The 17,853-nt window shown below is 37.7% G+C and overlaps 1 protein-coding gene across 3 annotated transcripts in view; it reads right to left on the bottom strand.

Annotated features, from left to right (window-relative positions):
- LOC127636232 (tetratricopeptide repeat protein 28-like) overlaps nucleotides 1-17,853 on the bottom strand; it is a 326,436-nt gene that overhangs the window by 42,875 nt on the left and 265,708 nt on the right. For all 3 annotated transcript variants that reach the window (XM_052116671.1, XM_052116672.1, XM_052116673.1), the window contains one exon: nucleotides 3,358-4,699. In XM_052116671.1, the coding sequence (XP_051972631.1) occupies nucleotides 3,358-4,699 (1,342 nt within the window). The remainder of the gene's footprint in view (nucleotides 1-3,357; nucleotides 4,700-17,853) is intronic.

The raw sequence follows: 17,853 nt of genomic DNA on the forward strand, positions 1-17,853 counted from the left end.
GAAGGCGTCTATGGGTGCTACATAGTGATAAGTGAAGAGTTGTTTACCATCATATTTTGTGTTAAACATAAATAGAAATCTGTATTGATCAATCAGCTTCCAGAATTGTCCATTCATAAAGAAACAATAAGCCACATCATACCTAACCCCCCCCCCTTAATCACGGTAAAATCGCTGTATACTGTACGGTATCACCTAGCTGACTTATTCGATTGTCTGCTATACTTGCTTTAAAACTGTGATTTATTCAAATAGATCTGAGTGTCACATAATCCTCAATTTGTCATGACAAATTCCCGAATGTTTGCATACTGGTATCAGCCGTTGCATTCCCGAATGTTTGCATATATAGAGATCTCTGGCTTTCAGTGTATTCCTTTTAATATCAAGCTTCTCACATGAAACCGAATCTTAAACTAAAGCAATATCAGGCCAGTTTAATGGTGCTAAAATAATGAATCTGAGGAAATCATAGGGGACAACATGCTTTAGACCGATATGGGCTATTTAAGAAACTCGCAGGTGGCAGTAACTTAACGTAACATAATTTAGAATGAAAAATGAAGCCCATATTCTTGCATCCTTTGAGATACAGCGATTCTAAAACGCAGTTCAGTACAGGTGAAATAACAAATCCGCACTTCATTCATACAGGCCAGGGACACTATTTAGGATGGATAAAAGCAATGCATCATTAGCTCTTGTTGTTCTGTCACTTTAAATTACAGCGACATCATTCTTGTTGAAAGGGCCTGCCTCATTTCAATAGAAATGAAACAAATAGCTTTTAACGCGAGCCTTTAATGAGGTTCTTGTCCGATTCTTCTTCGGTATCGGCGGCAAAGTGCTCTCCATTGAGGGGAGTCCAAGCGCATTGTCACACCTGACAGTGTAATTTACCTTCCCGTTGGACAGCAGTTTGGATGACACAACACACACTATATGAGGTCGGCTCATTGCGAGCTCAGCGTGGTTCTTGCCACACAAACGGCAGCATCAAGGTTTGAAAGGCCCCTGCAGCAAACCATTCATCATATGTGGATGCACATACACTTGTGGAGGGGGTCGGTAAGCAGAATGAGTGTCTGTGATGGGATCTATCTATCTATCTATCTATCTATCTATCTATCTATCTATCTATCTATCTATCTATCTATCTATCTATCTATCTATCTATCTATCTATCTATCTGTCTGTCTGTCTGTCTGTCTGTCTGTCTGTCTGTCTGTCTGTCTGTCTGTCTGTCCATCTGTCTGTCTATTTGTCTTTCGGTCTTACTGTCTGTCTATGTCTTTCTGTCTATCTATCCATCTATCTTTCTGTCAGTCGTTTTGTAAATCTATCTGTCTGTCTTGTCTATTTGTATTTCTGTCTGTCTATCTGTCTTGCTGTCGGTATATATGTCTTTCTGTCTAACTTTCTGTCTGTCTGTCTATATGACTTTATGTCTATCAATTTTTCTGTCTGTCTGTCTATCTTTCTGTCTCTCTGTCTGTCTATCTGTAGTTTTATAATTCTGTCTGTCTATATGCCTTACTGTCTATCTATCATTCTGTCTGTCTATTTGTCTTTTTGTCAGTCTGTCTATCTTTCTGTCTGTCTGTCTATCTTTCTGTCTGTCTGTCTAGCTTTCTGTCTGTCTATATGTCTTTCTATCTGTCTGTCTATCTATCTGTCGTTTTATAATTCTATCTGTCTGTCTATATTTCTTTCAGTCTATCTGTCTGTCTGTCTATTTGTCTTTCTGTATGTCCGTCCGTCCGTCCGTCATCTATCTGTCTGTCTGTCTATTTGTCTTTCTGTATGTCCGTCCGTCCGTCCGTCATCTATCTGTCTGTCTGTCTATTTGTCTTTCTGTATGTCCGTCCGTCCGTCCGTCATCTATCTGTCTGTCTGTCTATTTGTCTTTCTGTATGTCCGTCCGTCCGTCCGTCATCTATCTGTCTCTCTTGTTTTGTAAATCTGTCTGTCTTTTTATCTATTTATCTGTCTGTCTATCTATCTTTCTATCTGTCCATCCATCATTTCATCCATCTGTCTGTCTGTCTGTCTGTCGGTCTGTCTGTTGTTTTGTAAATCTATCTTTCTGTCTATTTATCTTTCTATCTGTCCGTCCGTCCGTCATTTCTTGGTCACTGTATGATTCCCGTGCTTTGATTTGTGTTATTCTATAATTAAGAATGAGTAGGTGTGTCCGAACGTTTGTCTAGTAGATTATGTATACATATGTTTAATCCTTCAGTTAATCTTCTGAATATTCTGCCTTCATCTGAATATTAGGAAAGATTCTGCTGTTCTCACATGAAAGGGAAGTTGATTCCACCATCTGGCTGCGAGGACAGTAAAGTGCAAGTCTCAAAGTGCTTTTATGCTGTTTGCATCCCTATGTATGTGTGTTCTACCCTGCAAAGCGTGTGTTGTTTTGGCATGCATGTTGAAGGTGAGGTCGTGCTCTGATACAAAACAATTCCATTTTCAATCTGTTGCATATTATGAGAATATTTTGTACCCATCTGTTGACCCTGTGGTATCAATCCACATGCTCCCTTGATACACTGAGTGTCTCTCTTTCAGATTGAGGTGATTGAATAAACAAGCAGCTTATTACATCACCACTGTACAAACATGTTATCAAATTATTCACACCATATTTAAAAGATTAATAGGGATGTAACACTGTGGTATGATGTGTACAATTTCATGTATTTACAGTAAGACCATAAAGTCTTTGGACACATTGGACACTCTTAAAATGTCTGATAAAACATCAAATAATAAAGCAAATGGCATTTATTTAAAAAAAGGATCTCACAAACAAACTTAATAAAATGTAAAAAAAAGAAGAAATAAAAGTAAAATGTTTTGTTAGCCTTGAAATGATAGAACCAAAAATATATATCCTATGCAAAAAGAACAACAACCCTATTGTGACACTTTGTGGTTGTCAAATGTTAGTGTTGTATAAAATGTACTGAACTCCACCTGTAGATTCTCTGCTAGGACACCTGTGTGCAGGGACGTGTCGTGCACAGACATTTAGAGGAGTAGAGGCTACAAACCTAGTTGAGGAGCAGTCGCCTCAAACAGACGGTATGTTCTCTGTCGGACCGTGTGGGTGTGCATGCGACTGCGTGTGCCACAAACTCTTTACCACCTCAGGAAAGGTGCAGGAGTTTAAGCCCTAAGAGCCTACAACCCCCCCTCCCCACCCCTCTGCACATGGCTGACTGTGTAATCTTGAGGTATGAACTGACTTCATTCATCTTCTAAAATCACGGACAGCAGTTGATTAAAATTCATTGCAAAAAATAGCTTTAAGTGTCCAAATATCTTATGGGTAATAAATCAACATCTTACCTGTGTCCATTGCCCAGACCTCTGTAGGCCTTCTCCTGGTCCTGCATATGGTTTAGGCTCTGTGCCACGGAGAGATATTGGTCATAATACTTAATAGCCTCTTCAAAATCCCCCAGCGAGTCATAGCAGTCTCCTAAGTTACCATAAGCACGACCTCGGTCCAGCATGGCTTCGTTGCCACTGAGCTGTTGCAACATCGCTAACTGTTGTTCAAAATATCCAATGGCTTCCTCCATGATGCCCATGTTCATTTTAGTGATCCCCATATTACCATAGACCTGGGCCTCAATGCTGGGGTCCTTCAGTCTTTGGCCCAGCTCAAGTTGCTCTTCGTAGCATTTAAACGCCATTGTGTACTTGCCAAGAGACATGTAGACAGCAGCGAGATGTCCGTGAGCCTGGCACTCTCCCTGGATGTCACCTTGCTCCTGATACACCTCCAGTTCCTGGGTGTGGTACCCTAAGGCCTTGTCATACTTCTGTAGCATCCGGTAAGCAGCTCCCAATGCGGCATAAGCGTTCGCCTCCATTTTGCGTTCCTTGACTTGATGCGCAAGGGACAGCTGTTGCTCGTAAAACTTGACCGCTCCGGGAACATCCTTCTTGCACAGAAAGATGTCTCCGAGGTTGCCCAAGGCACGGAATCGAGCCTGCGAGTTGTTAAGTGACTGCGCCAAGGAGAGAAGGTATTTTTGGCACTCCTCTGCCTTGGCATAGTCCGTAAGAGCCTTGAAGGCCAAGCCCAGATTGCAGTACGCTTTCGCTTGACTCAACTTGTCGTGGAGGTCCTTTGCTAGTGCAAGATCTTGCTCGTAGTACTTCACCGCCTCCTGGAAGCTGCCAAGACAATAGTGCGCATATCCCAGATTGTGACAGACTTTGCCCTCGCTCTCCATATCCTGGAGGTCCGGGGAAAGGCGTAGGTACTGCTCGTAGTAGGGTACGGCTTGTGGAAACTCTCCTCGGGAGCAGTGAAAATTTCCAAGGTTGCCCAGAGCCCGAGCTTCGCTCTGTATGTCTCGCAACTCTCGAGCAATGTTCAGATGATTCTGGTAATGTTGTAGTGCTCGATCGTGGGCCCCGAGAGCTTGGTATGCCACTGCAAGATTCCCATGAGTTGATGCCTGCGAGGCACGGTCATTCACCTCCATGGATATCTGCAGCTCTTGTCTGTGGTAGCGCACTGCCTGGTCGAAGGCACCAAGGGCGTTGTAAGCATTGCCCATATTTCCGTATGCCCTGCCCTGGGCGGCATAATCATTTAGTTCCTGGACGATGGAAAGATGAACCTTATGCAGCTTCAGAGCGGTTTCATAATCCCCTTTCATCTGGTGAATGATTCCTGTAAGGGAGAAGAGAACCGGTTCATGCAGCTGAAATTTTCGATATCTAAACTTTCTCTTCATCTATCTGCTAAGAGCTAAGAGGTTGAAGATTAGCTTTCCATTTAAGACAGTCCTGCTCTTCAACATATCTCAATCAAATCATCCAAATGGAAATGAAAAAATAAAATTTGAGCAAAAGCAATGAAGCTTGTAAAATATCTTTTAATTTAAAAACTAGATCTGATCTGACACACTTTGCCTCGGTCCACTAAATCAAAGTTTCCAGCACCCTAAAGATACAGCGATATATTGTATAATGATAACAGGAAAAACAGCCAGTTCTGCTCTGTCCCGAGAGAAGTCTTGGCAAATTTGGGTCCCCCTACTTGTTGTCTCACCACTTTTCCATCAAATTATCATTACCATCATAACATTACAGTCCCGTCTCTTTGGTTCCAGTACGTGAAAAGCCACAATGAGGAAAGTTGTGGAACAGAGAGTGGAGAGGAGGGGAAAAGGCTAATGAATGCTTTTGATGGAAAATGAGTTTGTGGGCAACAGCAGTGGGAAACATTAACTGGGATCCACACCAGTTGGGTACCACAACAACATTCCTTTCCTTTAAAAAACAGAGCACTGTTCACGGAGTATCTGGGATTATAAAAACTGCTGAGATGAGCGAAAAAACAAGACATGTTGGTGGGTCAAAACTGGGAAGTCTGTGGTGACGTTTGTGTAATTGTCAGAGATGCCGGCTGACCCGAAAATGAGCCCTTTTACTTGGAAGTGAGGTGCCAGGGAAAATACGCCAAAGAAAACTATAAGCGTGCAAGATGAAAGGGTTTTTAGGGCAGTGGCTCTTAACTGGCGGGTCCAAAAATAGGCTTTATGTCTGTTATAATTTGGTCAAAAATAGTAGGGAATGTATTCATTTCACAATCAACCAATCAGTCTGTATGACATATTTGTCCTATCATTGTATCTTTCTATCAATGTATCTTTCTAACATTGTATCTTTCTATCAGTGTATCTTTCTATCTGTGTATCTTTCTAACATTGTATCTTTCTATCAGTGTATCTTTCTATCGGTGTATCTTTCTAACATTGTATCTTTCTATCAGTGTATCTTTCTATCAGTGTATCTTTCTAACATTGTATCTTTCTATCAGTGTATCTTTCTAACATTGTATCTTTCTATCAGTGTATCTTTCTATCATTCTAACATTGTATCTTTCTATCATTCTAACATTGTATCTTTCTATCAGTGTATCTTTCTATCTGTGTATCTTTCTAACATTGTATCTTTCTATCAGTGTATCTTTCTAACATTGTATCTTTCTATCAGTGTATCTTTCTAACATTGTATCTTTCTATCATTCTAACATTGTATCTTTCTATCAGTGTATCTTTCTATCTGTGTATCTTTCTGTCATTGTATCTTTCTATCATTGTATCTTTCTATCAGTGTATCTTTCTATCAGTGTATCTGTCTATCTGTGTATCTTTCTGTCATTGTATCTTTCTATCAGTGTATCTTTCTATCGGTGTATCTTTCTAACATTGTATCTTTCTATCAGTGTATCTTTCTAACATTGTATCTTTCTATCAGTGTATCTTTCTAACATTGTATCTTTCTATCATTGTATCTTTCTATCGGTGTATCTTTCTAACATTGTATCTTTCTATCAGTGTATCTTTCTATCTGTGTATCTTTCTGTCATTGTATCTTTCTATCAGTGTATCTTTCTATCTGTGTATCTTTCTGTCATTGTATCTTTCTAACAGTGTATCTTTCTATCTGTGTATCTTTCTAACATTGTATCTTTCTATCAGTGTATCTTTCTATCAGTGTATCTTTCTATCTGTGTATCTTTCTATCAGTGTATCTTTCTATCAGTGTATCTTTCTGTCATTGTATCTTTCTATCTGTGTATCTTTCTATCAGTGTATCTTTCTAACATTGTATCTTTCTATCATTGTATCTTTCTAACATTGTATCTTTCTATCATTCTAACATTGTATCTTTCTATCAGTGTATCTTTCTATCAGTGTATCTTTCTAACAGTGTATCTTTCTATCTGTGTATCTTTCTAACATTGTATCTTTCTATCAGTGTATCTTTCTATCTGTGTATCTTTCTATCATTGTATCTTTCTATCAGTGTATCTTTCTGTCATTGTATCTTTCTATCTGTGTATCTTTCTATCAGTGTATCTTTCTAACATTGTATCTTTCTATCATTGTATCTTTCTAACATTGTATCTTTCTATCATTCTAACATTGTATCTTTCTATCAGTGTATCTTTCTATCAGTGGATCTTTCTATCAGTGGATCTTTCTATCAGTGTATCTTTCTATCTGTGTATCTTTCTATCTGTGTATCTTTCTATCTGTGTATCTTTCTATCAGTGTATCTTTCTGTCATTGTATCTTTCTATCTGTGTATCTTTCTATCAGTGTATCTTTCTAACATTGTATCTTTCTATCATTGTATCTTTCTAACATTGTATCTTTCTATCATTCTAACATTGTATCTTTCTATCAGTGTATCTTTCTATCATTGTATCTTTCTATCAGTGTATCTTTCTATCAGTGTATCTTTCTAACATTGTATCTTTCTATCATTCTAACATTGTATCTTTCTATCATTGTATCTTTCTATCATTGTATCTTTCTATCAGTGTATCTTTCTGTCATTGTATCTTTCTATCAGTGTAACTTTCTATCAGTGTATCTTTCTATCATTCTAACATTGTATCTTTCTATCAGTGTAACTTTCTATCAGTGTATCTTTCTATCATTCTAACATTGTATCTTTCTATCAGTGTATCTTTCTATCAGTGTATCTTTCTATCAGTGTATCTTTCTATCTGTGTATCTTTCTATCAGTGTATCTTTCTATCAGTGTATCTTTCTATCATTGTATCTTTCTATCAGTGTATCTTTCTATCATTGTATCTTTCTATCAGTGTATCTTTCTATCATTGTTTCTTTCTATCAGTGTATCTTTCTATCAGTGTATCTTTCTAACATTGTATCTTTCTATCATTCTAACATTGTATCTTTCTATCATTGTATCTTTCTATCATTGTATCTTTCTATCATTCTAACATTGTATCTTTCTATCAGTGTATCTTTCTATCAGTGTATCTTTCTATCATTCTAACATTGTATCTTTCTATCATTGTATCTTTCTATCATTCTAACATTGTATCTTTCTATCAGTGTATCTTTCTAGCATTCTAACATTGTATCTTTTTATCAGTGTATCTTTCTATCAGTGTATCTTTCTATCATTCTAACATTGTATCTTTCTATCAGTGTATCTTTCTATCATTCTAACATTGTATCTTTCTATCATTGTATCTTTCTATCAGTGTATCTTTCTATCATTGTATCTTTCTAACATTGTATCTTTCTAACATTCTATCTATCATTGTATCTTTCAAGTGTTTTATCTAGAATTGTTCTCTTTTTATCTTTCTATCATTGTATGTATCTATCTTAGAATCTTACATTCTTTTTTTCTGACATTTGAGCCTATAAAACATCAAACTTCAAGCTTTTAAATTGTTAGGCAAGGCTTTCTCAAGCCAGGTGGAGCCACTGTTGATAAAGCGATTGGCATCTTGAAGGAAATCTTTTGGTCTACTGACTCAACCATGGGGCACTGAGCGTCTAAGCATGATACGACAGGGGGCACCAAAATGGGAGAGGGGGTGCCCATCTGCTCATTGTCAATACTCATGTGCCAAGGCAGGATTACCAGCATGTGGTAAATCCAATTAGATCCTGTGCCAAGCTGGTATCCTGACACCAAGGGCCCATTAGAGCGACTCTCTATACACAAATATTTCTTCTAAAATAGCCCCACCGTTCAGTGGCTAATTATCAATACTTAACCTCATGATTCTTCATTTATCAGCGAACAGAGCTCGAGACAGAGAGTGATTGAAGCACGTTTGAAAATGATTCCTTTGAGAAATATACCAGCACACACAAGACATTGTTTGATGCGGAAACAAAAGAAAAAAATCTTGATGAAAGAAACCAACAGGTCTGTTTTTAAATGCTTGTTCCTGCCAGTAAGTCTCAACATATAGGTATTTGTGAGTAACATTTATGTGATATTTGAGTTGTCCTAGTGTAATAAATGTTCTGTTTGCAAAAAGGCCTCAATTTTTTCTTTGTTTGCTTGTAAGTTAGTTACTCTAACTCTGTAAGCTAAAACTGTGCTTATTGTGGTCAGTTCTACAATAGGACACTGCAATTTAATATACAAGAAACAACAACCGTAATTCATTTGACAGTACCGCACATACTGTAAATCATTATACAGGATGCTGTAAACTACTGTAGATAGTTTTACAGTAATTTTACCGTGTTATGGAATACAGCAGCTTGCTGGCTATTTGTTGCCATTAAGTTACTGTTGCATTGCATAGACAACACTCTCGAGTACGGTCACGGCTACAAAACAAAGGGATCAGCCCTCTGATAGGTCAGGTAAGAAGATTACAAAGCCACCTGCGGACGCTGCAAGAAGTTAATTCCCTCGAGTCGATATCAGGGAGCGGGTGGCATGAGACGGGGAAATGGCTTTAGGGCTGATCGGAGGTCAGTGAAAAGGTTAAAAACTGTTCAGCGGCGTGGAGTAAGGGATGAATAATAATTACGATGCTGCAGTATTTGGCTAAAGGAGACGCTGCGCTTTTAAAGCTGCAGCCTACAGCCTACATTAGCACAAGTGGGATTTTGATGATGTCTTCGGCTTTGATACTCCGCTATGTGGAACATTTGATGGGCAGCCCTTAAAACAAACATTAAAAATACTTGCCTCCCCAGGCGGGCGTTCCACCCGAATGTCTGTGAAATGAAGTCATTTAATCTTCAAATGGCACAATCTTCAACCTCCAAATGACTGGAACGCTTTGACTTTTTTCTTTTCTTTTTTACCCGAGAATGTCCTACTTGAACTCTTTACATAGCCGTCACTTTTCAAGTGTTCCCTTCTCGGTAACGGCTGTGACATTACAGATTAATTAGCTTTAGCATTGACTCGCCATCAAAGCTTGAATTCCCTTGATGGAATTTTGACAACTAAGTGAAACGGATCAAAACAGCAGTCATTATATATGTGTTAAATTCTTAATATAGTGCATTTAATAATAGAAAGCTTTACTCGGCTATGTCGTCACAATTGTGTGATGCAGATGAAGAGCATTTTGAAACATGCATGAAACATGTTGAGCTCAAAAGGCTTGTATGATCATAACACACATCTGATTATCAAATAAACGAGACATGACTAGAGCGCAACAGTCGGCTTAAGTTAAAATTCTGTTCAGAGAAAAAGATCATAAACGTAACATTTAAACCATTTCAAGACTGACAACTATGATCTCTAAGGTTAATAAGCAATAATGCATGCATCTACAGAAGCCACAATTATGATTTTAAATTAATAATAATAAAATTAAAATACTGCTTAAAAGAAACAAACATTAATGATGATATAAGCAAAATAATAAATGTCATTATTTTATAGAAGGGGCCCAAAATGTCATTTTCGCCTATGATTCCGGAGCAAAACTACAGGTCAAAAATCAATAGTTTATTTTTTACACAGAGATAGGCAGGTCTATTACTAAAAGCAGTTGACTTCAGCACCCCTTGTTGCATTATATGCCAATGGTGAGAGTCTAAAGATGGATTCATGCAATTTTGTACATTTTTTGGAGTGAATATAACTCTTAATATTCTTTTAAATTCTGGTTCAGAACAAAACTTTCCCATTAATATCATCATTTATAAATGGTTAATTTACAGAGATATGGGAGGCTCAATGTAGCTCCAATTGTTAAATATCACCCATTTTCAATAGTCGGAAAACATGCCAACTTTTTCAAAGTCATCTTTGACGAGTTGCACAAAATTTGATATGAATCATCTAGAAATGTTCCTGACAGAAAATGATAAATCGGTTGATTATTTGGGTTATTTGACGTAGTGTATGTTGTGCTTAAAATTGCTTGTTGGTTTGGTTCAATTATTGGTCCTCTACTAGTTAGATAACAGAAAACAAGATTGTTTGCGAGGTGGCTTCATAAGAAAAGCTGTCTGACAGAAAATAATAATAGTAACACAGCAATATTTCAGCACTCATGTCAGTTTGAGAGCTATTTTCCTTTGTTATGATTCCTGCCTTTCTCAAAAACATTCCTGTCTCGTCTCCTCCCATTGAAATGTCTGAAAAGTTGAATGCTAACTAAGCCCGATATTCCGCTGTATGATTTATAGCTCAAAGCCAGAGTCTAGAAGCTCGAGGGAGATTGAGGACAAACAAATGGCAGACTTTGAACACACTGAAGTTCCTTTGAGTTTAGGGTCAGCTTTGTTTTTGGCTTCAGACGAAGAGTAAAATAGTCGCGAAATTGCGGTACACGGGCGGCTGCCAACAGTTTGGCAGATGCATTAATTTAGCATCAAATCTTTCGGAAAAGCTTGTTTATTCTCGGCTTCCTCTTCGAGTTCAGCAAACTGTGGTTAGTGTTTCGTACCAGTCACAGATGGTTGATAAACACCAGCTTAAAGGGAGAGTTCACCCAAAACTAAAAATTCTCATCATTTACTCACCCTCATGAAAATTGAAAGTCTCAAAACTGAGGATCACAAGTAATCGTTGTGGGGCAGACACCGTTACTCTTTGACGGTAAAGAAAAAGTTCACTGTCATCTACTAATAATTTACATTTTTGGATGAACTATCCCTTTAAAAACGGCTTAAAGGGACAGTTCACCCAAAAATACAAATTCTTTCATCATTTCATGCCATCCCAGATGTGTGTGACTTACTCGTCTGCTGAATACAAAGATTTTTAGAAGAATATTTTAGCTCTGTCGCTCCTCACAATACAAAGGAATGGTGACCAGATATCAGAAGCTCCAAAAAACACATAAAGGTAGTATAAAAGTAATCCATAAGACTCTAGTGGTTAATCCATGTCTTCAGAGGTGATATCACAAGTGTGGGTGAGAAACATCATTATTTAAGTCCTTTTTTTACTGTAAATCTACACTTTCACTTTTACATTCAGCCACCAACTGGTTGGGGCTGGTCAAAGGTGCAGATTTCTATTAAGAAAAAACTTAAATATTGATCTGTTTCTCACAAACTTATCATATCACTTCTGAAGATATATATTTAAGCACTGGTGTCTTATGTATTGCTTTTATGCCGCCTTTATGTGCTTTTTGGGCCTTCTGAGTTCTGGTCACCATTCACGTGCATTGTGAGGACCAACAGAGCTGAAATATTCATATAAAAATCTTCATTTGTGCTCTGCAGAAGAAAGTCATACACATCTGGGATGGCATGAAATGATGAAAGAATTTGTATTTTTGGGTGAACTGTCCCTTTAAGCTGTTTTTAAAGGGATAGTTCATCCCAAAATGTAAATTATTAGTAGATGACAGTGAACTTTTCCTTTACCGTCAAAGAGTAAATCTGTCTGCCCCACAACGATTACTTGTGATCCTCAGTTTTGAGACTTTCAGTTTTAAAATTTTCCAGTGTTTCCTCTATATCCATGGTGGTTTGGCGTGGTTTGGCATATTTGCACTGCCACAGCATGCTGGATACTGGTCAAAATAATTGTGTGCCTCAATGTGAGCATTCCTGAATCGCTAGTACCAACTGTCAAAGCAATGCCATTGGGAAAAGAGCGAAAGTGGTTATTGGACACCTGCATAAAGTTAATGATCAAAAGGTTATCCAACAACAAAACTCCTTCTAATGACTTTATGAGAAGCTATTCATTACATTAGAGAGGGGCATTAGTTCCAAAGCTGCTCCCAAGCTTAAAAGACTCAAAATATTAATCTAAGGAAAAAAGAAATTAGATAAACCAGCTAATATCCTGCCTACAGCCATGGAGCATAGAAAATGAATATCAACAATGAGCGATGTTCTAAAACCATGAGAGAAAATCCCACACACATGCAGCTAAACCCACAAACACACATATGAAGCCAATACACACACACACAATCCACATCAGTCTCCTCGTCTTCTCACGCTGGAGATGGTAACCACAGTGTGAAGTGTGTTTATGGCCGGAGGGGTCTCGGTGAGGAGAGAAAAGCCTCTGGTTACCGTCCACTCAGCACTATCACAACAAGGGTCAAATTCACGTTGCTCAGAGCTTAAATATCGCAAGCACAAGCAAACTCAAAACCTCTTTTAATAAAATATGAGGTAAGACGGAAGGATACTCTCATGGCTCACCTGAGTGAAATGGGAAGTACAAGGTATGCACTGATTTCTTGGCCTTGAGATGAAGCAAACATGTTTTTAGTTGTGCGAGTGGGACTAAGGGTTGTGCTTTTCGCCAAAATCTAAATTAGAATTTATAATGCACATTTACACAAATAAGGAGGTGGAAAGTACTGATACTTTGGAAAAACTTTGGTCAAATAATTAACAAAAAATGTAGCAGGGGGCCTGGGTAGCTCAGCGAGTATTGACACTGACTATCACCCCCTGGAGTCGTGAGTTTGAATCCAGGGCGTGCTGAGTAACTCCAGCCAGGTCTCCTAAGCAACCAAATTGGCCCGGTTGCTAGGGAGGGTAGAGTCACATGGGGTATCCTCCTCGTGGTCGCGATTAGGGGTTCTCGCTCTCAATGGGGCGTGTGGATCGTGGAGAGTAGCATGAGTCTCCACGGTGTCATGAACAACGAGTCACGTGATAAGATGCGCGGATTGACGGTCTCAGAAATGGAGGCAACTGAAATTTGTTCTCCACCTCCTGGATTGAGGCGAGTAACCGTGCCACCACGAGGACCTACTAAGTAGTGGAAATTGGGCATTCCAAATTGGGAGAAAAGGGGATTAAAAAAAATAAAATTTTTTAGCAACACCTGTCTTTCTACATTATCAGTGGAACCGAGTACCAACTCAATTTGGTATCCAAGTCGTTTAACCACATTCCAGCTAGCCACAAAAAATACTGTACACCTACGACAAATATAGCAATTAAGGATTATATTGATTTAACGAATAACATAAGGATTTGGCGGTGTGATGATGCATACAGAGCAACGGTTGGAACGAATGTGTCAATAAATGTCTTTTTATTACAAAAAAATACAAATTAAAAGATTTCCGCAACTATTAGTGGACAGAACTGCTTTACACTATTTACATGTGAGAGTGATGTACGCTTAACGTTTAACGTTTAAATTGCATGACTATCAGACGGCATTACTGCTATATGTTCTTCAAATGTGAGAGTGATGCATATTTTAAAATGTCAATGTTTTAACAATTAAAAATAAACTAGTTGTTTGGCACCGCGATTAAAATAAACTAGTTGTTTGGCACCGCGATAAAAATAAACAAGTTGTTAGGCACCGCGATAAAAATAAACTAGTTGTTAGGCACCGCGATTAAAAATAAACTAGTTGTTAGGCACCGCGATAAAAATAAACTAGTTGTTGGGCACCGCGATTAAAAATAAACTAGTTGTTGGGCAATCAGTCGATTAAAAATAAACTAGTTGTTGGGCACCGCGATAAAAATAAACTAGTTGTTGGGCACCGCGATTAAAAATAAACTAGTTGTTGGGCACCGCGATTAAAAATAAACTAGTTGTTAGGCACCGCGATTAAAAATAAACTAGTTGTTGGGCACCGCGATTAAAAATAAACTAGTTGTTAGGCACCGCGATAAAAATAAACTAGTTGTTAGGCACCGCGATTAAAAATAAACTAGTTGTTAGGCACCGCGATAAAAATAAACTAGTTGTTAGGCACCGCGATTAAAAATAAACTAGTTGTTAGGCACCGCGATTAAAATAAACTAGTTGTTAGGCACCGCGATTAAAAATAAACTAGTTGTTAGGCACCGTGATAAAAATAAACTAGTTGTTAGGCACCGCGATAAAAATAAACAAGTTGTTAGGCACCGTGATAAAAATAAACTAGTTGTTAGGCACCGCGATTAAAAATAAACTAGTTGTTGGGCACCGTGATAAAAATAAACTAGTTGTTAGGCACCGCGATTAAAAATAAACTAGTTGTTGGGCACCGCGATTAAAAATAAACTAGTTGTTAGGCACCGCGATTAAAAATAAACTAGTTGTTGGGCAATCAGCGATTAAAATAAACTAGTTGTTAGGCACATCAGTCGATTAAAAATAAACTAGTTGTTAGGCACCGCGATAAAAATAAACTAGTTGTTAGGCACCGCGATTAAAAATAAACAAGTTGTTAGGCACCGCGATAAAAATAAACTAGTTGTTAGGCACCGCGATTAAAAATAAACTAGTTGTTGGGCACCGCGATAAAAATAAACTAGTTGTTGGGCACCGCGATTAAAAATAAACTAGTTGTTGGGCACCGCGATTAAAAATAAACTAGTTGTTGGGCACCGCGATTAAAAATAAACTAGTTGTTGGGCACCGCGATAAAAATAAACTAGTTGTTGGGCACCGCGATAAAAATAAACTAGTTGTTGGGCACCGCGATAAAAATAAACTAGTTGTTGGGCAATCAGTGATAAAAAATAAACTAGTTGTTGGGCACCACGATTAAAAATAAACTAGTTGTTGGGCACAGCGATTAAAAATAAACTAGTTGTTGGGCACCGCGATTAAAAATAAACTAGTTGTTGGGCAATCAGCGATTAAAAATAAACTAGTTGTTAGGGCAATCAGCGATTAAAAATAAACTAGTTGTTGGGCACCGCGATAAAAATAAACTAGTTGTTAGGCACCGCGATAAAAATAAACTAGTTGTTAGGCACCGCGATTAAAAATAAACAAGTTGTTAGGCACCGCGATTAAAAATAAACAAGTTGTTAGGCACCGCGATAAAAATAAACTAGTTGTTAGGCACCGCGATAAAAATAAACTAGTTGTTAGGCACCGCGATTAAAAATAAACTAGTTGTTAGGCACCGCGATAAAAATAAACTAGTTGTTAGGCACCGCGATTAAAAATAAACTAGTTGTTAGGCACCTCGATTAAAAATAAACTAGTTGTTAGGCACCGCGATTAAAAATAAACAAGTTGTTAGGCACCGCGATAAAAATAAACTAGTTGTTAGGCACCGCGATTAAACAATTGTATTTTCATAAATTAACATTAACTCAGATTTATAAATGCTGTAAAACAATACAGTTCATTATTAGTTAATGATACCTAATACATTTACTTTACATGTTTGTCCAGACCAATGTTTGTCAATGGGTTTAAACTCTGAGCAAACGTAGTTGAACCTTTAATCAAACAACGTTGATGTAATAATAAATATTTGCAGGCTTTCTCAGAATCCAACTTCAGCAACATGATCGATTTGTGCACTTCTGTTGTCAGGTTGTTTGGATGTAAGCACTGCGTAAGATCGTTAATTGTATAAGTGCTACTGTTGCTTCACTACCTACAGCTATTAATAATTCTGATCAATCAAATCGAGCCGTTCCCTGTCCTGAACCGAGAGACCTGGCCGGTGATTGAAGGAGTGGGGGAGCCCTGTGTTATCAAGCACTTAGCGTGAACCCGCAGAGGATACGTTTATTACTCTCATCTCTGCTACCTTTCCAATATAATTTGCTCTAAACAATAAGATTGTTTAGCGGAGTAGAAAACTTCGAGACGCCAGATGTAACCTAATTACAATATTTCCCCTTTCAAATGAGCTCACCTGATCTTAAACGCTTTCAATATGAATTTATAACAGACAAACACAAAACACGGATGAAATTCATTAGATTGTTTTGTCACAACAGCGTCACAAGCCATAAAGATCACCCGCCTAGAGATATCCGTGTGTTACTATGCAAATTAATTGATTGGTTTTGTGCATTACATTTGTTTAGTTGTTAAAAACAGAAGCTTGCATGAATATTTATAAATTACGTGTTATCATTATTTTTCCTCAGTTTAATGCTTTGATACGTCTTGATACGATTGAAAGGGCGAGTTCTAGTTTTGCACAGCATCTTATTTATCCTCTCATATTTAGTGTGATCCAGTGCGCTCCGTTCTCTGTTATCCAGTACTGATATTAGCATTTGTGTGGCAACATTTTTCTTTGAGAGTTCATCTATTTATTTGGGAACACGAAGCGTTTCGGATCAGATTGATGGAGCGGGTGTCGGCGGAGGGAGGGGACGTGAGATTGGAGCAATAAAAGTCAGAGTGAGAGATTGGCCGAGCTTTGAGACACTTGGTTTCGATGGCTTCAATTTATCCAGCGTATGTTTCACAGTCTCTTTTTCGCCGTGGGTCTTGAATACTGCTGCGAGAGGCAGGTACTCCTTCCAGATGACGTATCAAAGCATTAAACTTAAAAAAATGTAATGTGCAAAACCAATCACGACTGTATAACTCAAGTTAATAACACTGCGTTCATTTATTTTAAGAGTAGTTTTTTACTTTTAAACAAGCTTTCTGATTATAATTCAGTTTAGTTCAGTGCTACTCTGTGGAATATGACCATTATGATCTCATAGGTGCCTAGCAACACACTATAACCAACAAAAAAAGTACCAAAAAGCACTATACATGTTACAGTACCATGGTAATACCATAGTATTTTAGCTCTTGCATCCTTGGTACATTGATGCTATAATAATGCAGTATATCAAATTATCAGAGTATTACAATCTGATAATATTACTGCACCACAATATTTCTTGCAACACTTTTTTCTTTACTGAATATTCTTACTTCAATAAGCCAAACATAATTTAAATACCACCAGTTTCTGTTCTTAAAATGTGCAATAAACATATGATATATGTAGGGCTGCCGATTAATTATATAAAAAGCAAAGTGTTAAAAAAATTAAATTAATTATAACCCCTCAAAGTGCCTAAAAAGCAGCATTTTATGATGCTAAATGCTGAAAATCATTACGACATGATGCATCCACTGTGAGGCACTCCAAAAAGCATCCGTTTGATGCATGTTCAAATAGACCAACAAAACGAATGCAGAAGAACCGCAAAAATGCATTCAATAAGCGCATTTGATTTATGCTGAATTATTATATTAATTAAATATTTGTAATAAATATTCAGTGTATGTGTATATATATATATATATATATATATATACAGTGTTGGGGAAGCTACTTTGAAACTGTAGTTTGACAAACTACTCTTTT

The sequence above is a fragment of the Xyrauchen texanus genome, chromosome 43 (genome assembly GCF_025860055.1).
Source record: "Xyrauchen texanus isolate HMW12.3.18 chromosome 43, RBS_HiC_50CHRs, whole genome shotgun sequence".
In the NCBI taxonomy this organism is placed as follows: Eukaryota; Metazoa; Chordata; class Actinopteri; order Cypriniformes; family Catostomidae; genus Xyrauchen; species Xyrauchen texanus.